The 21933-nt window shown below is 39.9% G+C and overlaps 1 protein-coding gene across 2 annotated transcripts in view; it reads right to left on the bottom strand.

The window, feature by feature from the left end:
* Window positions 1–4155: 4155 nt before the first annotated feature.
* thada (thyroid adenoma associated) overlaps window positions 4156–21933 on the bottom strand; it is a 121901-nt gene continuing 104123 nt past the window's right edge. Inside the window, exons 35-36 of one of the 2 annotated variants that reach the window (XM_015373666.1) lie at window positions 7838–8013; window positions 4156–5022 (exon numbers count right to left, since the gene is read on the bottom strand). In XM_015373666.1, coding sequence (XP_015229152.1) covers window positions 4699–5022; window positions 7838–8013 — 500 coding nt within the window. In that variant the 3' untranslated portion in view covers window positions 4156–4698. The remainder of the gene's footprint in view (window positions 5023–7837; window positions 8014–21933) is intronic. The other variant, XM_015373665.1, reaches the window with a different exon arrangement.

The raw sequence follows: 21933 nt of genomic DNA, 5'->3' as shown, positions 1-21933 counted from the left end.
AAAAAAAAAAAAAAAAATCATTGCAATGTCACTTTGTGTCCTTGCAGATTGTCTTTATATGAGTGCTGCAATAGGTTTTACAAAACAAAGGTGAAAACTCCTTTTTTTAGGTCAGGGCAGCAATCAGGCTTAATCTTGACATGAATTAATGTGAATTAATTCAGGCTTATTGGTTGCACTTGAAACAGGAATTTCAAGTCTCATCCTTAGGAAGAACAAAGGGCTATAATACAAAGTAATTAGACTGATAAAATAAAAATGTGTTTATATTCTTCCCCTCCTAATCTGGCAACCCTGCAGAGAAAGATCTCCATGCAAACACTGCCTGTCGTTATAATGAAGTGCATCTTTTTACATGAGGTCCTACTGTGAAGATAAGAGCTCAATGGGTGCATTTTAAATGACAGAGGGGAGAAAAAGTCCTGGAGATTTGAACCTTCCCCCTCTTTAGCCTCTGGCTGGAGAGCTGATGCATGTTTCTGTGATGGAAGGAAACTGTGTGCCCCCCCTCTTCCTCCATTCTCTCTCCTCGTGGATGGGGTCAGACCACAAATATGGGCCAGGAAGAGTCCAGACAAGAATGCGGGACAATTTTTAGAATCCCCTGATTGCATAATCAGCTTCCACACTGCAAGAAAACCATGTGTCAAAACTAAACCTTGAGTTGATTTTGATTTGTAATAATAAAAAAAATGCATGCATGATTCTATTTAGTAGGAACCCATTTTTTTCCTCTCTCACTCACTTGTTTACTTTCCTCTTCTGTCTCAGAGCTCAGACTGCAGGAATGCAGTTTTCGTGTGGAACAGCAGAGCAATACTGCCCCCTAGAGAGCAAACCTACACCTAGCTTCTATATTCAAAAAGCCACATTTTCAACATGATTTTACCTGCCATGCTCACACAATTTCCCTCTTGTAATCAAAACATTTAGTCTCTATATTATCTCCTAGCCCTTCAATATAAGAATAGATGCGATCATGTGAATTAAATTTAGTTCTTAATAGGGATGTTCAGTCAGACATTTCTTAAAAAGCAAAAAACATTGTGTGCAAAACTGATTCCCTCAAAATAGTACATTTTTATCCAAAAGTATTTATTTTCCATTGAAATTTTCATGTTATTACAAACTCCAGTTTTACTAGGATTAATAAAATGGTAAAATGTAAATACAATAGAATAAAATCTGAAGTGTTGTCCCTTTATTATAAAGTTTCCCCATGTTAATACATTATAGAAGCAACTTGAACCAAAGTTAAAGCTGCAGGTCTTTTAAAGCATAAGTGTACATTTCCAGACCAATGGGTCTCCCCTTTCTTAAGTTAAACTGGGCTGGATGAAGAATGTCTGAGAGGCTGAATTTTCAAGCCTTGCCACAAATTCTCAGTTCTATTTGGGTCCGGCGCTCAAGGGTTGGCGCTTGGCGTATTTTAGCCGCATGTCTGGTCCAACAAACCTGAATGAAATGGGTGAATGCAGACAGGTTCTACTGAGCTCAAATGTAATGACGGCTAATGCCTTAAACACATTAGCCTTTAGGTTTACACCTTGATATAAACTGTTTTGAAGTTGGAAGGTGAAACTCTGCCCCTGTATTCCTTCAACAGGTTTCCTCCACCCGTCTTCCCTCCTTCAATGTTTCACAGCAAAGCAAACTGGACATTTTACTCCATCTCCCTATACTCTACAGCAGGGGTGCTCAATTCCAGTCTTCAACAGCTACTATCCTGCAACTATTTGATGCAACCATGTTTAACACACCTGAATCTCGTTATGACGCCTCTGCTGAGCTAAATGAGGGGATTGAAGCTTTAGATTCAGGTGTGCTAGAGAAGAGATGCATCTAAAAGTTACAGGATGGTAGCTCTTGAGGACTGGACTTGAGCACCCCTGCTCTATAGTATTAGGGACAAACTGCAAACAGGACATCTGCTGTCTTTCTTCTCCCCACTCTTCCATAAAGATCTTATCTGTGGAGTCAATCACTAATAGTTATTTTGTTAGCACATTCTCCCGTGGATCTCTGCAGCTCCTCCAGAGTTACCTCTGTCTTTTGTTTGTTATTCCAATATTCCCTAACAAAAAGTCACAGAAAAGTTGGATTTACTTTATGATCAAAGTACACTCCTGTGGACTGTTTTCACCATTTAGAATCTGGCTGATATTTAAAGACGGAGTGAAGTCGCATCAGTACATATTTCTGCCACACTTTCCAGTTTTTTCTTTGTAAAAAACTAAGTTTGAAAACCATATATCCTTTCCTTCTATTTCCCTATTATAAACTACTCAGTGTTGGTCGAACACATCTTCAGTTAAACAGTCAAATAATGTAATATAGCTCCTTAACAGCAAAGCAATGGCTCCTTTCCAACAATAATATAAAGGATCATCTGCCTCCACCTCGTACTACTTTCCACAATGTCTTAATTAAGTCTGGAAAAGATAAACCACCCAGTCAAGGCTCAGCAGATGGCTTTTATAGCTTCTGGGAAACTTTAATCATCTATGTTACAAAGTAAACTCCCATACAGTAAACTAACTGTAATGGTGCATGTCTAATTTGAATATTATTCCAATTTAATTCTTATGGTCATGAAAATCTTATGAAATATTTTTTCCAGAGTACTGATAAAACGCTAAAATGCTGTAAGATGACTAAGGGTTGCAGGATGTCATAGAGATCTAATGATAGGCTTGGGAGATAAACGCTTTTCTTGCTTTTAAAGTGTAAATGAAATATCTTAATCTTTTTTTAGTCTTATCCTGGAAATGTCTCAGAAAAACAACAAAAAATAAATAAATAACTGAAACCCACAGTGGAATTTTGCAGAGTTGGCAGCAAAGGATGAGGCTCTAAAAGGCAGATATTACAGTCAGGAGGCCATAAAAAAATAACCCAGTGCCACACATATCACAGAAATTGCTGGTTTTTGCAACACATATATTGTCATAATTCAAGGAGTGGTTACACAATAATACTCTTTACGACATGACTGAAAATACGCTCAAGTACTGAATGGTTTGGTTCAAAAAGGAAAAAAAAAAAGGGAAAATAGCAACAAGGGGAAAAACAAGTGACATAAGAGGTTGGAATCTACTACTACCAACCCTAAAATTAGTCTGAGGGCTGCCCCGGGACTATTTGGGTTCTGCAAAGTGGAGGACAATAGTTTAATGTGGAGGACGGACACGGCGAGGATCCTGAGAAATCCCTCGAACATGTCCCTTTGCAGAAGCCGCTCAGCCCGTCGCAGGGCTCGCTTTTTATTGAAGGGGAACGTCTGTCTGTTCCAAAACATTACATCAGTTTTACTGTAGCAGGGAACATGGACAGCAGGGACAGAGCAGGGTCCAGCTGCCTGAGAGGGCAACATGTCCACACCGAGACACAAAGAGAGCGAGAGAGGACAGAGCTCCATTGTGCCTGCCTCTTAATTACATAAGCGGCGAAACTAGAGGGAAGCTTAAAAACGCAGGCCAGTGGGAAGAATCCTGCTGTAAATTAAATCTCCCAGCAAAATAACACCTCGTATAAACACACGTTAGAGAAGGCCGGCACTTAAATGGAGCTCTGGTGACGTGTCAGCGCAAACGCTCACTCTCACAGGCCCATAAAGATCAGCCTGCTGAAGTCCAGCTTCAGGCGGCGACTCGTTTAGTTTCAAACTAACAGACGTGCGTGAGAGAGAGAGAGAGTGTCGCTGAGAATGCCGCTTTGGCACAAGGTTTGGTTTGATCATTCGTATGGCCTCCTCACAAAATCAGCTTCCAGCAAACTTATTTTTTACACCTTTAGAACAATTTAATGCTCGGTTAAGTCTCAACCAGACAGATCACTGTGTTTTACTGGGATGTACAGTTGATCTGCATTGTGTAAAATGAGGGAAATGATGCATTACCTTAACTACTGAGACCTGATGCTCTCATTGGATATGACCAAAAATATTCCACCTTCTGCACCACTTTGGTGCAGCATTCTTCTCCACACATCACCCATCTGCTAAAGATGTGCATCTCCACAGCATGATGCTGCCACTTCCTTGCTTTAGAACAGGAATTATGTTTTTTTTTTGGCATTTTATTTTTAATTTCTTTCAAAATCAAGACAAGCTTGGTAGATTTGCATGTCTGTTAGTCATCCTAATGTCCAGAATGTCCCCTGACCTTTTGGCTGCTTCCCTGATTCTTTCTCTCCTTTTACAGCCTGTGGGTTTACGTGGCCTTCCTTTGTTCTGGTAGGTTTGAAGCTGTTTGGTGATGATCAAACACAACTCTGTTACTTTAACTCACCCCGAGTTTCTTGGTCTCTGATTTTGTAAAAAAAAAAAAAAAAAACCAAAGAATAAAGTAATTAAATGACCTTCTGAAGGCAACTGGTTTCACTGGAATTATTTAGGGGTATCAGATTAAAAGAGGGGGGGGAACACAGATTTAGCAATATTTCGGTATTTCTTTCTTTTATTTAAAAACAAGTTTTGTCATCCTTTAAATATTATGCACAGTTATTTGTTGGTCTGTGAACTAAAATCTTCATAAAATTCAGTCTGGCTGGCAGATTATGAAGGAGGATGGGATTCAGTTTCATTTCAGTTAAAACAAATAATAAAAAATAACTTTAATGAGTGAGACACAACTGTGAAATAAAACAAAGCAGCAGCAAAAACAGGTTTAAAAATGTATAAAAACTTAAAAATATGAATTAACTGGTTAATGTGAGCCTAGAGAGCGCATCCAGAGCCAGCTCCGCCCTGTGGTGGCGGAGCGTCAGCCGAGCGTGCTCCATGGTGGAGGAGAACTGCGGCAGTCCTGGCAGGCGGTTCAGAGCCTGCTGGGAGATGAGCACTTTGTTCCGGGCCTGGGTTTGAAAGTGAAGGAGCTGGTCAGGATCCACAGCTCCAGCTCCTTGGTTCTGCTCTAACGTGTCGATGAGGGAGCAGAGATGCCGGTGGAGCAGCTTCACCCACTGCAGCGGCTCGGCCCAAAGGTTCAGCTCGCCCTTCTCAAACAGGAAGTCCTCTTCATCCTGGTCACAGCAGGAAGGACTCAGGTTAAGTAGACTGGACTTTGAACCCAGCTTACATTAGTTTATCACCTTGTTTAAAGCCGGACTTATTCTGAGAAACCATTTTTAAGCCGTAGAACGCAGACAGCAATGTTAATAAATAAATAAAAAATGAACCTGTTAGATGATAAATATCTTGTTCCTATGAAACAGATTATGCGCTGATTAATTTAAAGGTTTTATCCATCAGAACATGCTAACAGTGGGAGCTGAGCATTAAAAGCCCCAATCATTACACCACTGCCACCATGCATGGTAGTTGGTTTTATTGTATTTTTGCTGATATGAAACTATTGCTGCAAACAGACTCTTCCAGAATTCTTGTGGCTCATTTAAGTCAAATTTTCAAACCTGCCGCTACATTGTCCTCAGAGAGTAGAGGCCTGCTCCTGGAGGCCTTTCTAGACAAGCTGTCATTGTTCAGTCTATTTTTAAAACTGTCTTTTCCTGAACTTTATAATTAGATATGCATAATGAGTTTTACACAATGATCTTTGGTCAACATTCCTCGGATTATTGCAGTTTGAATTTGGGGGAATATCTGTGGAGTTCTTTTAATGGGATGCTTAGCAACCAATAAAACCACTTTATTTTATACAAAGGTATCGAATCACAGATCTCAGTGCAACAATAAATGAAAGTCAAGTCAGGGTTGTTAATGCACTGAATGTACCTCATGGAAAGTTGACAATAATCAGACTTTCTCTGACTGATTCTATTCAACCCTTCTCCACCCCATCACATTTCTTACTCCATCACAGAAAATAATAATTACAGAGTAGACACTAAAAGTCAATTTTAGATTATTAAGAACCTGAATAAAACACAAAACAGATAATTTTCATTAAGTCCTATTGTATAAAACCTGAGAATAGAAACAGGGTGTACTTTCTTTTCACCATGACTGTATATTTAGGAATCCATGGCCTTGGTTTATCTTTTAAAAAGTCCAAATAATCTGTTGGACTGACGGGCAGCCTGACTGTGTGGGTGGAGAGCAGAGACCTTGGTGTCTGCTGTTTTGTCTGCTAATGGAAGCGGAACAAAACAAGAGCAACCAGGTAGAAAACTGGACTTGTTCTTCTTAAAAAAACAATAAAAACAGTGAGCCTAAGACAACCTAAACATAACACTATATGACAAAACCAGCGTGACTTCTACATCTCCTATTCTACCATTAATAGATTAAACACAACTGGCCTCTTGTTGAGGATGAACTTCACCAGGGACGTGTTTAGGAACCTATATTTTTGGGGGGTTATCCCCAGGTGAGATGTTTTAGTACATGGGCAACAAGAGTAAAAAAAAATAAATTGTTTAAAGTCCTTGAGTAGATTGGTTTGACATTTAAAATGCACCCATTTGGAGTTTACTTTGGTTATGCCTTTTTAAAATATATTAGAGAATAAGCTAATTGAAGATACAAATGTCAACAAAGCTCCGTCTCTGCATCAAACTGGCTATGCTATGTCCTCAACTGATCTGGAACAACAGAACATTATAGATTGAGATTGGTGGATAGCTGAACCCTGCACAGGCCAGTAGCCTAACAATATTGTTTTAAGTCAGCTTTGTATGCATTAGTTGGGTGAGTTCATAGATGCATTTTGTCATTACTAGCTGAAAGAAATATCAAAGTCACAATTTCCCATATTTTAGTAGCCTACTTAAACTCTTAGTTGATCTGTTAATGGAACGATGGTACCCACTGCCACCCACGACATCATGTGAGAGATTCAGAGAGAGGGAAATCAACATAGGCAGGCAGAAAGTGCTCTATATATATTTAATATTAACTCAAAATGACCTTTATAAAAAAATTCCTAGTATTTGATAGTTATTTGAACATGAATTAAGCTACTTTATAAAAGCCTGGAACTCAACGCTAATCCAGACATTTTGAATTCAGAAAGCTTCCTGGATGGGAAGCAAAACGTCTTCAAACTTGGAAAACAAAGACCAGTGGTTTGTTTTTTTAACTTTAACTTTTTGGAATGACGATGACCTGGATGACTGAGAAACTCCACCAGCAACTACGACTATATAAATCAGCCTTACGTCATTAAAATTAACAAAGTCAATTAACAAAGGCACACAGTGGACGAGGCTGTGTGTAAATTAAATCCAAGGAGTATCAGCAGCTTCAAAGATCAAAAATTAAATATTATATTTACGCCTATATTCCAGTTTTTAGTTCTGTGGGGATTAGTGGAAACTTTGTGCATGTGTGATTTTCTTTTAAGGGGAAAACAGGAGAGTCACCATTCTTTCTCTGCAGATGTGGGCTGAAGCTGCTGCGTCTCACTATCGGTGTTTTGGAGGAGGAAGGGGCTCACTCACATCTCACTGAAGACAATAAACTCAGAGCAATCTGTGCTTTCATGCAGTCAAAGTCTCCCACACAACAGGAAATAGTCGTCAGAATTGTTGCTAATCGCCTTTTTGTTAAAAAAAATCAGCTCCCAGGGTCTGAAAGGTTGGGCAACAATGCTGCCACCAGCAGAGCAGCCCTCAGGTTATTGATGGGGGGCATGCAAGCCGAACACGGTCCACGATTTACATTATGACTGTTGACTTATTGAATGGGCGCAAGAGCTGATCTGGCAATAAAGACATTAGTTGGTTTGAGACAACATTTAGGGGAGGCTTTAGCCCCCTAAAATAGGCCTGAAGAAGAACACAGCTTACAGGCTTTTATCTCACAGAGATCTTAATGTGTTAAAATTCACCTGTATATACTTTATCTGAAAACTAAGGCCTATAGCAAAAGGCTTACCAGAGGCAAAGCTTCATCTGCCTCCTCCTCATCGCAGCCATCCTCTTCACCCATCAGCCACTGCATTAGGGTTAGAATGCCTGCACCCAGCTGCCCCCAAAGCTTAAACATCCCACACAGGAGCTGCAGGGTCAGGTCCAAAGCTGCTGGAGGACAGACGGACCCACCGGCTACATCTGTGGACAAAAGAAATAAAAACATGTTTTTACAATGGCATAAAAGAAGTTTAAGATGCTGTGCAAATAGAACATGTTTGGGTTTTACAAACAGAAACGGCTTTTTGTTCCATTTTTTTCCCCAGATTTTTGCTTGGGAGAATAATTTAATGCTTATCTGAAGACAAACAGTGTTCTCCATTTGAGTCATGCTCTTGTTTTGCTGATTTGTGCAAAGCAATGCATTTTCCTAATGGGCAGTACTAATAAATCAACTCTGAGGACAAAATGTTCTCTTGCCGTCTAATCTATCTGACCAGAAAACATGTCCCATGATGAAAAAGTGTATCAGCATTAGTCTCTTCACCTTTAAGTGCTCATAACTGTTGCCTTTGGCTACATCATGCAGGACGTTTTCCTTCCATCATGATTTGTTATGTTTCCGATCTTTGCTTTTCATTTCCAAAAGCGTTTGGCCATTAGACGGCCCAGATGTACGTTTTCTCTGCCTATTCTCCACTTGTACCATCAGACTTATTTAGTTTGGTGTGTGGTTGTGCGGCTCATTCAAATGATTGAATCCCGTCCTCAGCAGGCCATCAAGTTCAGCATAAGCCTGTTAATGATCCATTCATATAAATCAGGTGTGTTTTAAGTGGGGAAACATGCAAAACATACAAGGCAGCGGGTTCCAAGAACCTGGATGAAGAAATCCTGTTCTAATGTTTGCTGGTTAATAAACAAACAGTAATCCGAGAACTTTTAGAGGACTTTGACGAAGACCTTTTGGAAAGCTGGAAAAAAACAGAGCAGTTGGCATAATGAGTCCAATCTGCACCTAAACTGGTTACAGTGTACCAATAAACTCCAATCATGTAGAGCACATATTGAAAGACATGTTCTCACTAATTAATGCAGGGCTGACGCCGTAGAAAACCTGATGCTCGTGCATATTTTCTTTAAGGCTTGGACAGCCTTCCGAGAAAAAAAACTATAACTCATATAACCAGCCATCATGAGGGGTGTGGAGAGAAGGTTCAAAAATAACGCTGGAAGCTGCAGCAGAAGTCCCATGCAAATATGAACGAATCTCCGGGAGCTATAGCGAGGCTTTGCTTACATGATGAAGATGGAACCCTACAGATTTATTAACAATAAGATTGTCAAACTAATATTGTTATCTGATAATGATAATTTAAGTAAATACGAAAAGGAGTTTTTAAAAGGTAACTTCATTAATAAAGGTGAAAAGCTATTTAAAACAACCTTGCCCAATGAGGGAAATCAACTTTCCTCTAAACTTTATTACCATCCTTCCGCAATAGATTATCATAACTGGAAGCGAGTTCTTTACATCACTCCAGAAGAAATATGGCCACTCCTTTTGGTAGAAGTGCTTTAATGTAATGCATATCCTTTTATTGTCCCACAATGTGGAAATTCGTTCTCTGCATTTTGACCTATCCCCATGGGGAGCAGTGGGCTGCCATTGTTTGGCACCCGTGGTGCAATCAGGGGTTAAAGGTTTTACTCAGGAACCCAGAGTCGAGGCTGTGGGGATCGAACTGGGTACTAGCAACTCAGTCCCATTTGAGGGTTTTAAAGCAAAAACCACCTGTTTTAGGTTATATCAAAACATCCAAGTAAGATTTCACTTCAGAATTTTTCTAGTTCATCCCAATACCATCATTCTGTTTTCCTGGACCATTCAGATGTGGACTCAGTGCTTTGAATCACTCCTCCACTCGATAACAAGTGTGTACCTGGGCTTCAGCTTGATGGACTCATTATGGACGTGACCTTGAACCAAATTACGTCACATTTCAATTCAATTCAGTTTATTTCTATAGCGCCAATTCACAACACCTCATCTCAAGGCACTTTACAGTTCACCAGATCATACGGTCAAATTGATTCAAAGTTTTCTAAGGAAAACCAGTTGATTGCATCGACTCATTGACTCTAACAAATTCCCTCACACTAAGCATGGTAGTAGCGACAGTGGACTCCCTTTTAACAGGAAGAAACTTCCAGCAGAACCAGGCTTAGTGTGAGCGGCCATCTGCCGAGGCCGACTGGGGTTGAAGAAGAACATTTGGCCTCTGTGAGGCGTCCATGCAGACACCATTTCCCCACTATGGAAACCTGTAACTATGCAGATAGCTCCACCCAGAAAACACGATTAGCGATCAACAGCTCCTACTGGCGAAGGTACACAAATGCAAACATCTAGAGACGTCCTATGGGTTAGCCCATAAATACCACAACTATAGACAGATTGTTGAGAAACTCCCGGAAAGTAAGATCTTGGATCTGTCCTAGAGCTCCCATTGATGCAGAATGTCCCAATTATTCAATCTTAACTGGATCATGTGAGGCCTGCTGTTTTAGATGCTCTGATTTCTGTTTGTGACCTCATGGATCAGTCATTGTTGCACTCTTAGAGTAATTTAGGTTTGTTAGCTGCCCCTTGGAAGGTTTCCACTCATTCTATGCCTTCCCCCTGGATTACTTTTCTCACTGTGATTCACTGGAGTCCAAAACCACTGAAAAGGTGTTGGTGTTAGGAAGGTTCTAGTTAAGTGGCCTCTGGGTTCTACTGGCGTCCCTTAAATTAGAAAGAAACCAACATATTTTGGTTGAGAAAAAAATGTAACAAAAGGTAATCATTGTATTGTTGAACATGATTTTTAGAGAATTTTATAGAGAGTACAACAGGAAGTCTTTGATCTTTTCATATCACAATAATTCGTAAATGTAATGGAGGCTTAGAAGCTTAGACCAAAAATACTTAAGGGAGCATAGGGGGCAGAAACAGAAGGAGCAGCAGAGAAACAAAACAGCCAGCTGATACTAGATGTCTGTGTGTAGTGCTGCGCTCCCACCGTGGCCTTTCCTGCCACAGCTGTCACCCTGATAACACCACAGACTTCAAAAGACTTCGGGAGCCACCAGCCAAAACATTACCACTGTGGGAATGGAGGAAGGAGCGAGTGACGGTGGAGGTGTACGACTCACCCCGCCACCACCCGCACACAAACAATTAAAACCACACAAACAAGTTCGTAGTCGCTGGGACTGCGAGCCCAGATTGCTTTACATCTCCAGAGAGGAGGCGTAAAATCGAAGCAGAGCCTGAAGTCTGAGCATGAAGGGAAAGCCACTCTGTGAACTTACCGGCCCGTTGATTGTAGTGTATTAGAGGAGATTTAAGAGTTTAGGAGGCAGAGTGACAAATTCCTTTCTTTACCAAGAGGCCGCCTCTCTCTGAAACAGCCCTGCCTCTGAAGTTAGGCCTCAACCATCCACACATCCCCGCCTTCCCCAACATTCAGGGATATAATAGGAAATTTTAGCTGCATGGAGTTTATCATCTTTCCTACAAAGGTTTCACACATCGCTTGACTTGATTTCCCTTCCTTGAGCTTTTGCAGCCGAATGCCTCCTTTCTCAAGGGGATAGTCTTTCCCTTGGTTGGCAGATTGTGTGTTGGGTGTGTTTTTACGCTGAAACACCAGCAGAAGATCTGCTTTGACAACATCAATTGGTGAATGAATGGAGGGAGGCTGAGTGTGTGTAATGCGGAGGCGCCCTTTGCTGTTCTACCGGACGTCGGTTGACCAACCTAAAGATCCTGATACCAAACTCTTTAGATTATATAGATTATTACCTTCTCAGAGGAATCCCTCCTTTTTTTTAATGGTATAAATACCTAACCCATTATAAGCTTATTTATAAGACATGTGGAAGGGTGGGTAAATGGACAGAGTAGGGTTGTCAAAAGTATCGATACTCAAACGTATCCGGATACAATACTCTTTTTAAAAGTATCGAAACAGTGCCACCACCAGTGGCACCTAAGCAGTCATTCATCTAAAGTGCAGAATAGAGGACAATGCACTTTCAGAACACTGTGTGATTGAATAATTCTGTGCACTTTTCCGTTTCAGACTTTTTTTTTGTAAGAGGTGCAGCTGCATGAGAATTATTGTTGTTTCTTAACCGGTTTGGCTAGTGTCATTGCTATGTGTGTAAAGCATAGCCAAGGAAGGAACACTTCATTTTAATTTTATAAGTTTTTTATCACGCTTGCTTAATATTGTGGACAGCATACAACCTTTATTGTATTTATTTATTGTATTTTATTTATTAATGAAAATATTTCTGTAGAATTTTGGAGTCTTTGTTTTTATCCTTGTGGTATCAAAAATGGTATCCAGTATCGAATATTTTCCTTAGTATTGGTATCGACTTCAAAAGTTTAGTATCGTGACAACCCTAGGACAGAGGGATCAATGCTGGTAGGAGCCATTTTATTTGAATGACAGTGTTCAATGCATGCGTTATATAAATTAGTTCAGCCATTGTTCCTCCTGGCCATTGACCATTTTCATGGATACTTGCAGCATTTTACTGAAAACTTAGAAAGTATTATCATTATAGGTATCTGGTAATCCAGACTTTGTGTCCCTCATTTCTTCTGTATCCGTTAGCAGTTTTAACAGTGTCGTATGTGCTTTGAAAGACTGTCTGGTGTCCGTTTTGCCTTTTCATAATGTTGGTGAAATATTTCACAACTTCCAAAAATTTGAGTATTATTCAAGATGATATCTGTATAAAAAAAGATGGAGTTGAATTCTTTAGTAGAGTTACTGCAAAGAGAAGAGCAGAACCAAAAAAAAAAACCTTTTGGGGGCTTTTGTGTAGAACGTTGAAGAGGCAAACATGCCCACTTGTAGCTGGTTAACCCGTGTCATTGGAGGCGACACGATTTAATACGTTGTTACACTGTAACTTCTCTGTTTATGCTTCCACCTCATTGGAAGGGGATCACTTATATGACCAGTTTTAATAGGATGTGGATATTCTAACAATGTTTTTCTGGTCATGAAACCTTATAAAAAGTGAAAAGACAGACAAAACAAGTAATCTTATAATGTGTTACATCAATTCATTTTCTTTTGAGGAGAGCCTACCTTCTTTTACTGATTATCTTAACACAGAGTACTACTTATCTTCACCATTCTTATTGTTGGGATAAACATATAAAGCACTTTCACTAACGAGAAAGTTCAAGACTTAAAGTGTCACAAGTCGCTCTTTGGGGAATGTGAACCTATAACTGAGGAACAATTAAGGTATTTTCCATGAATTAGTGCAGCCACATTGTTTCTCATTAACAGTGATGCCATTAGTCACCTGAATGAATTAAAAGGGACCTTCGCTGTTCCGTAATCCACACTGAGTCTCTGCAGCTGGAGGAGGTGTCGGGTATCCAATTGAAAGGAGCATGCGGGGGACTGGGGGGGTTTACTGGTGGCATGTCAGGACACTGAAATCAGAGAAATCCCAAACACTTCCTGCTCCACATGTACGTCTGTTAGGTTTGGGAGAGGAATTTCATTCCTTCCGTTGCATTCTTACTTTCTGGTTGCACAGAAACCATCATGTAGCTCTCTCTGCTACATCTGTCCCAACTCTCATTCAGGGCTTATTTTCCCCTGCCAGGATAAATGGTGAGGTTTGTACAATAGTGATCAGAGGATCCAGAGGGCCTTAAAAATATTCACAACTTCAAACTTTGATGTATTTCATTAGTATTTTATGTGATACCTCAACATAACTGAGGATTTTAAAATAGTTTTTCTTTAAATGCATAATTGAAGACTCGACAACAATTATGGGTGATCTTTCCTGGAACTTTCATCTTCCACTATCTCACCATATCAAACGTGCAGAGAGCATGTTTTTTTCTATTTTAAAATACACAATATTTTAACACTTTTTATGCTTGAAACAAACCTAAGGAAGAGGAACATACACTAGCTATGCCTTCTCCATCTTATTTGTGCCAATTGGATACAGTCTTTACTTGTTTGACCTTTGTTTTCCGACTACTGCCACCTGCTGGACTGTAGGGGTAGTGCAATTCTTTCACATCTTCCCCATACGTCACTAGGATGATTTAGATAGTTTTTTAAATGATGTTCCAGTGCAATGTAAAGAAAAGGAACCCACAATGTCAGTTTTGTACACATCTAATGATCACCTATTCCTGAATTTAAATTGGACAAATTGTTTTGGACTTTGAGTAGCGCCTTCTATAACATGAATATGCTCTGACCAAAGGCATTCTTTTGACTCTGTCTATATATTAGGAAAGCTGTTTTAAGGAAAGGTAAACCTAATTCTCAATCTCAAGTCTTTTGCAGCCTCTTACAGTCATTCTTTAAAGACTGTTCTGCTTTTAGCTCTATCATACTTCTGATCAACAGCTTTCTGCCCCTGTTGAAGACCTTCCATGTTTATAGTAAACTTCGGCATCCAAGATTTGTGTAAAATCATCTCCTGCAGTATATTAACCAGGATACTATGAAGGTTTTGGTAGAATATGGATAATTCATGTTGCTACTTTGCTTCGTCAGCCAACTGCCTGTTAGGAATTGGATTATATCACAAAACCAATCTGCTTAAGCTGAACATGTAATAAGTTTAAAGTTGTGATCTCAAAGAAGCAAATTTTGAAAGGCTAAGATACAAAGAAAAATACAAAAAAGACGCCAAAATATCTAAAAGCAACAAGCCCAATGGCAGCAGGAAGAAAGTTTCGAACAGTCCTTCTAGAGATGACCCATTAGTTGCAATGCTTCTGTAACTGTCCTCTTTCTTCTCCCTGACTCTGATTAACATTGCCAAGAAAAACATGTTGCTACTTCATTGGGGGCAGTGGTTTGTCCAAATACAATTCCAATGGACAGAAAAATATTGTTACAAAAAAGTCTGGAGAAGTAATTTAAGTGGTATTCAGTCAAAGCAAAAGTTACTTGCTATCTGCTTTGAGATAAAGCTTTAGCTGCACAAAAACAATTGCTTTTGCCAACCAAGACAAAAAAAAACTGCACCTCCGCCCCCAGCAAAGGTGAGAGGAACAATCTTTCTTCTTCAAAAGAGCAGTCACACTCTCAGCGTGTGCTGCAGACGCTAAACTGGAGCCGAGACTCCAGGAAGCAAAGGTGTGAGATAGAGAAAGAGGTGTGAAATAAAAACACGCACTTTACAGCCCAAACTTCCTCTGGTAGGGGTGGAGGGGGGTAGTGCAGAGACCAAGGACAACAACTGCAAAAGGATACATGAGAACAGACAGTGCTAAAGCTGATGAAGTGGTGAGCATTACCATAAAGTCTGGTCAGGAAGTATCCTGGAAGTTCTTGATTTACAGTGTTTAAGTCTCTAAGTGAGTTTGACTGAATGAAAGGATGAAATGCAAGGCAAAGGCTGCCTCAGCAGGAGGCCAACACAGGCTCCAAAAAGTCTTCATCAGGGAAAACTCAGCATTATATGCTGTTGTTTGCGGCCTACCAGAGGATTTACACATCAAGGATGATGATGATCTGAAGTGGGCTCAAAGGGAGACAGCATTTTCTATGTGGAGTTAGAAGAGCAGATTGAATAAATCATAGATGGATCTCATATCACTCTTTAAAATATTTTTACTTTAGGATGTTTAGGCTCCACTTTCAGACAGAAAGAGGCAATCTTCAGAGTGAAGTAAACATCAGACAAACAATAATGTTCCTAATGTAAGTCAGAAGCAAAGTGGAAGAAAAATAATACCTTTAAAAACTTTTTTTTTTTTTTTTTGCATAACTCTTGAAAATATGTGCCTGAGAAAACACTGTAAAACACTTGAGATTGAAATCTGAATTAATTTAATCACAATTGAATTTCACCCATTCTTCCATGCAGAATACTGGAAGCTCAGTCAGGTTAGATGATGAGAATCTGGTAACATATTTAAGTCTTGCTTCTCAACTGGATTTAGGTCTGATCTTTAACTTGCCCACTCTAACATTGCCGTTATTTAAACCGATTTGTTTCGGCTCTGACTACATTTCAGACTGCTGTCCTCCTTTAGGGCTGTGTATACTTCCACAGCAGTTTGTCACAGTTAGCTTGTCGCAGCTGTGACGCAGATAGTTTTGATTTATGCCCAATTTTGAAGCATGGTCTGCGCTATATTCTACCATGTCACAACACCAGAGGGACAATCACGAACTAGCTGTGGGTCTAGATATGGCCGAGGCATTGAGGAAGAGGAAAAACGCAAGGGCCAAGCAACAATGGAGGGACATGAGGGCGAAAAAGAGCGGGGATCCAGGTGGAAAAAGGGTCCTAGCGTTCTTGCGCACCTCGCTACTCTAGCTGGTCCATCTTCATTTTCTACAATCGCGGTCATATAAACAAAACAAGCCAGTAGGGTATCTGCAAATTAGACCCCTTTCCCACTGTCCAAAAAACCTGTTTAAACGTGTTCTTTAGTGGCAGTGGGAACAGCTAACCGATGCGTGTCTACGCAGTCAAACGACTTGGCAAGCGACCCACGTTAAAATCGCCTCAGCTCTGATCGGCACGCTGTGGGAACACCAGACCAAGGTTGACCTGCTACTTTAAGTAATACCAATGAGTGCAACATACTGAGGTCAACACACCTCGCCGGTCACGTCTGACCTAACAAGCTGAATCAACCCATTAATTTACATTTGATAAACATGGCGCAGCACTGGAGTCAGATAACAGAGCGAAACAATAAAGCACACTCACTACGCCCTGGCTTCCTTACATGTTGCTCTCCATTATTTACTTCCCTAATTTCTGTCGCACTGGTGAGAGCATCAAGGCTAACCCAGCATGATGGTGTTATCAGACATGCAGCTGCAGGGAGACAGAGGCCAAGCAGCTTGCCAGAGAGAGAGGTTAGACGCAGCTTTTTTTGCCAGTGGGAAGGGAGCCAAATGTCGATTGTTAATGGGTCGACCAATGTTTGCAAAACATGCGTTAACACTTTCAGTGTGAAAAAGGATTTAGAGAAACAAAGCCAAAGGTCTTCAGCTCTCCTTTAGCTCCCCTTCAGCATCTGAAGTCATGGTGGCAATAATCTGAAAACTTCAACAGCATTCTCCCCGCTAAAGTCAGAATTCTGATTACAACACTATACCAGACCTCCATATGGAAGGTGGCTGCTACTTGCTTCAGTATTATTACAACTTTACAAATTTGACTGTTTTTAGCAGTTCATTACTACCCATGTAACATCTAGTCCTCATGACAGGATGCTTACATTCTGGTTATATTTTAAGATATCACATGAAACGGGATTTTGTCATGTGTTTTGTAGCTTAATGGCCATATAAGAACACATGAAGAGTGTGAGCATCCACAAGCAGGGAAGTGGAACAATAAGTAATGCTCTTTGGTTTTGGCTTAAGTAAAAAAGAAACTGAACATAAAGACCTTAGAATCTGGTTAATATCAAAACATTATTTGTAAAAAAAAAAAAAGAAAAAAAAGAAAACTAAGCCAGAGGCTGATGAGCAACAAACACAAACTTAAAGTCCACCATTAACGCTTCCAGAACATAAAAAGGTACCAGTGTGGTGGTTATCAAATCAAATCATTGGTTCTGATCTTCTTTTAGGACGATCCAACAGTAAGATATCAACATTAGCTAAACAGGCTTTTTGACTAAACTTCTGAAATGCTTTTTACTGTGCAAGAATCTGGATTCTGGAGCGGTTCATGTTGGTATGAACGCATCCAGGAACTGGAACCCTGCCCTGTGACAGGGCCACCGCATGGTTACAACTACCACTTTCTACAAATTTTATCTTCACCTTGGAGCCGTCCAATTGGAGAGTGCAGGTGCTTACTGAGGACAACACTAGGGGAAACAGATGATGCCCTGACCAGTTCATGAGATGTTATTTCATTTTCTTGCTTCCTTTTCTTCTCAATCAGAGCAGGGCTGCAGCACTACTGCTCGGAAACATCCATCGCAACTGCAGAACATTGTTTGGCCTGGTCTAAAACTCTTTTGGTGAAAGAAATTGAACCGGTCCAGTAGTGTGCATGCACCCTGAGAGAACCAACTGCTGTTACCCTTCTATCGAAAATCAAGAAGGGCTTTTTTTTTTTACTATTTCAAATGCATTGTTTTACAGAGAGAACTGTAATCCACAAGACAATAAAAAAATCACCAACCTTCCCAGCCATGGACGCCCTACCAGACTGACTGCAGGATTAAAAAATTAACAGGGCAGAACATGTTAAAACTTACAGCCAGAACCAGGCACCCTGCAGACAGTGAACTGACCTTTGGCTCTAATGATGACTCGTTTTTAAGGGCTGAAGGAAAAAGCCTCATGGGGCCATGATCTCTGATTAACAACTATTTCAGAAAATATGATGGCAAAAGCAAGAATTACAGTTATTACTATGACTAGTATAATATAATTTCAAGCCTTTTACATAAAAGACAGCTTTCTGCCATTTGTAGAGATGGTTCAACACCATTCTTTGTCACTTAACTTCTATAAAAACCTAAAACTAATATCGATGGATTAAATATTTGAGTTTAGCACCAATATCCGTTGTAAACTTCCTGCAACAATTGTAAAAATGGCTGCACCCTGCCCCTGCAGTACGATACTGTGGGCTTTAGCTGCAATAGAGCCTGCAGACACCAGTCACCACTCCTTGCATGTGACTTTATTTTAGCTTTGAAATTAAAATCTCATTGAGTTTAATAAGGGAAACATGGTGAAAGCAACGCGAACACCATGTCTGTCTATGTGCAGGATCACAGTTGATTTAGTCCAAATGTAAAGCCGAAGGCTGCAAATCTTTGCGGTTCTTTTTTTTTTTTTTTTACTTTGCTCAAGTGACACAAACTGTAGTGTACTGTGTGAGAGAGCATTGTACTAATATAGGACTGGCTCTGTTTAATGAGTGTCCCACAGTTCTGTCAGGTTAATCATTTGGGTCATCGAGATGAAATGAATGTTGTCGGAGAGGGAAAAAAAACATGAATGGCAGTTTTTGTTGCATCGTTACAGTAATCAAAGTAGGTCAGTGGGAGGTTTTGTTTGTTCATGGTTCAGTGAAGCTGGTGTATCAGCATAATGTATGAGCTACAGTTTGAATGTCATGCAGACAGTAAGGTAATTTTTTGGGGAAAAATGACAGCCATTGCTGATTAAGTAGGGGCAATGAATTGAATTTTTTAATGGTCATGACATTGTAGATCCTACTCACCAATGTCTATTAATCCTTCAACATTAGGATTTATATTGTTTATTTCTTCCCCCCTATTATTCTTAAAAAGCGGGAATATGTCATTTAGCACTGTGGAAGTAGCCAATATTCCCCTTTTTCAGTTCTTTGGATATTTCATATAGGGGACCCAATTAGAAACCCTTAATTCTCTCTTATCTTCAGAGGTGTCAAGTAACAAAGTACAAATACTTCACTACCTTACTTAAGAAGAAATTTTAGCTATCTATACTTTACTGGAATAATCTTTTTTTGGACAACTTCTTACTTCTACTCGTTACCGTTTTTGCAATTACCGTAAATCCTCTAATATAGGACGGGACCTTTATTTCACTCAGGTACATCTTGGTCCAGGCCATTATTGGAAGGAGGCCAGCATTAGAGGCAGGCCTCGATTTCTATTTGATCAAAACAGACTGCCAGTGGAATGAATAAAAACAAGATTTTGTGTCTCTTTGAACCTATAAAATACTAGGTTTATTTATTGTAAAAGTACAGTTACCATAACGGTATACAGAACATTATTCAGACATCTTCCAGCAGCTGCAATTTTTCTGCACGGCAATACGGAGAAAAAAAAAAAAAAAAGACACAGAATGGAATCTTGGCCAAACTGCCTTGTGAAACAAAGTTAAAAAAAAAAAAATTATGGAATATGATCTGCCATCACAGCAAATTTTTATTTGAGGCAGGCTAAGTGGAAGTAGGCTACAAGTATCATAATTTTCAAGGGAAATTCTGAACAACGAAGGTCAACGAAATTCTGTCATTTTAACGCTGCCTGGTTACCACCAGACCTACCGGTAATCATATTTGTCTTTCAGATCAGAACGATTGTGTAAGGCCACTACGATCTCTGTGTAAGGATGCAACTTCCCATGCTAATGGCTTGGATTCGTTAGCAAACATTGCCCCCCTGTAGTACTTGTATGTTACTATCACAAGTTGTTGAGGACTGCCCAGAAACATTGTTGGTTCTAATTATTACCCCAGCCTGAATACGAGTCCGGCCATTATTTACCTCTGCCCACAGCGAGCCCGGCCATTGTTAGAGTCCCGGCCGCTAATGGAATACAGGCCAATATTAGAGGATTTACGGTATATCTACTTTCTACTACTTTTAATTTAATAATAGACTCATTAGTTTTGTTTCATTTAAGCTAATTTTCATCGTGGTCTATTGGTATTTAAAAAAGAAAAACCACCATAATAATTTGTTTTATCCGGACAATTAATTTCTTTGTGGTTGGATTTGGTACTACACCAACTTGTTGTTCACTACATACCAAAATCAATAGTTTTTCAAGATGACGCAAACTTAAATTTGACAGTGTTACCATTAGTCATAAAACTAAGAAAAGTATAAGAAGGTTATTATACAGAATTGTAGAAAAGTGTCGCTTTAATAGTGTAGTGTAGTAACCAGTGAGGTTTAAAGAATCTGTCATTAACATTTTTTTTGTGCATTACTTTTACTTTTATACTTCAAAAGTGCTACTTTTACACTTTTACTTGAGTTAAAGCTTAATTTGATACTCTAACTTATACAAACGTGTTTTAAACAGTAGGATTTAAAACTTCTACTTGAGTAATATTAATAATGTGACACTTTATGATATTGTGAATAACTTCTATTTTTCACATCACCAACCAAGCTGTTGTCATTAACTCATTTTCCTGGTAGCAACGAATTTGGATAACTTTCTAAATAAATAATTTTTCAGTAGTTCAGGAGTTCCAGTACTCCTTTGCTGTTGGAGGTAGAGCGAGGACAGATGGAGCTCCAATTCAGGCCAAATTAGCCGAGAGTTATTTTGGTCATGGTAGTGATCCTGAATGGGTTAAATTAGATTTGCTCTTCCTGTCTAGAATAATGCTTCCATTGTGCATCCTATCTGAGATGATACAAGCTTCACCAATGCCTGACACCCTCATAAGCAAGTTTGTCTGTATTACTTAGTTTTTTTTTTATGGAGCTCCCTCCCCCTTTTTTAATAGAATAGGGAGTCAGCCTGAGTGCAACATTCAGACCTGCTTTTTTTCTTTTAGCAGTTTACTTGTGGTGTTTTACATTTTAGGTTTTCATTCCTACAACTTTCCCAGTGCTCCATATCAAAGGACCTGGATTCAGCACCTCCATCTTAAGGAGCTAACACCTCAGATACTTGACTAAGTAATGGCAGGTCATAAACATGACAAACACACACTCCAACAGAAATACTCTCAGGCACCCACACACACAATGCCCTCCATGCAAAACTAAGGCTGTGAGGAACGGGAAAGACACAGACAAAGCTTCAAACATCCTCAGTGTAACAGTCGTAAAACCCAATAGCACAATGTTCCCCATTAGCTCTCCACTGTAGAGAAGGAAGAACAGAATCAGCTGTTCTCTGCTGAGTGGGCCGATTCTCCAACCGTGAGAATTTTTCGATTGGGCCGACTTTCAGCCTGATCGTGCGTCGTGTAGTGAACAGGTGGTAATGAGGGATGATCAGCCTCTCATGACCACCTCCTATTCAGGAATCATAAGGTTGGGAGAAAGTCAAACATGATTGAAATTCAGTCGGCCGCATAAGGTCGCATCAGAGCGTCGGGGCGGACAGTGTAGCATGTTTCGTCGTACGGTTTGAGCTGTAGCTGCGTGCAATGACTGAAAATACTGCATAGTGTATGCTTAAGAGGATGGTGATGGTGGTGGGGGGGGTCTCTCTGCAGATCCATTGTCATCTATCAAATCAGCAGCTCAAATGCTGCTTTCATATCCTCATGTAATGACCTTCTGTCTTTACATGTCCTGGCATTTGAAACATTCCTCGCTGTATTCAAGTT

The sequence above is a fragment of the Cyprinodon variegatus genome, unplaced genomic scaffold, assembly GCF_000732505.1.
Source record: "Cyprinodon variegatus isolate N-32 unplaced genomic scaffold, C_variegatus-1.0 Scaffold90, whole genome shotgun sequence".
Lineage (NCBI taxonomy): Eukaryota > Metazoa > Chordata > Actinopteri > Cyprinodontiformes > Cyprinodontidae > Cyprinodon > Cyprinodon variegatus.
This window is presented reverse-complemented; position numbering and strand designations above follow the sequence as displayed.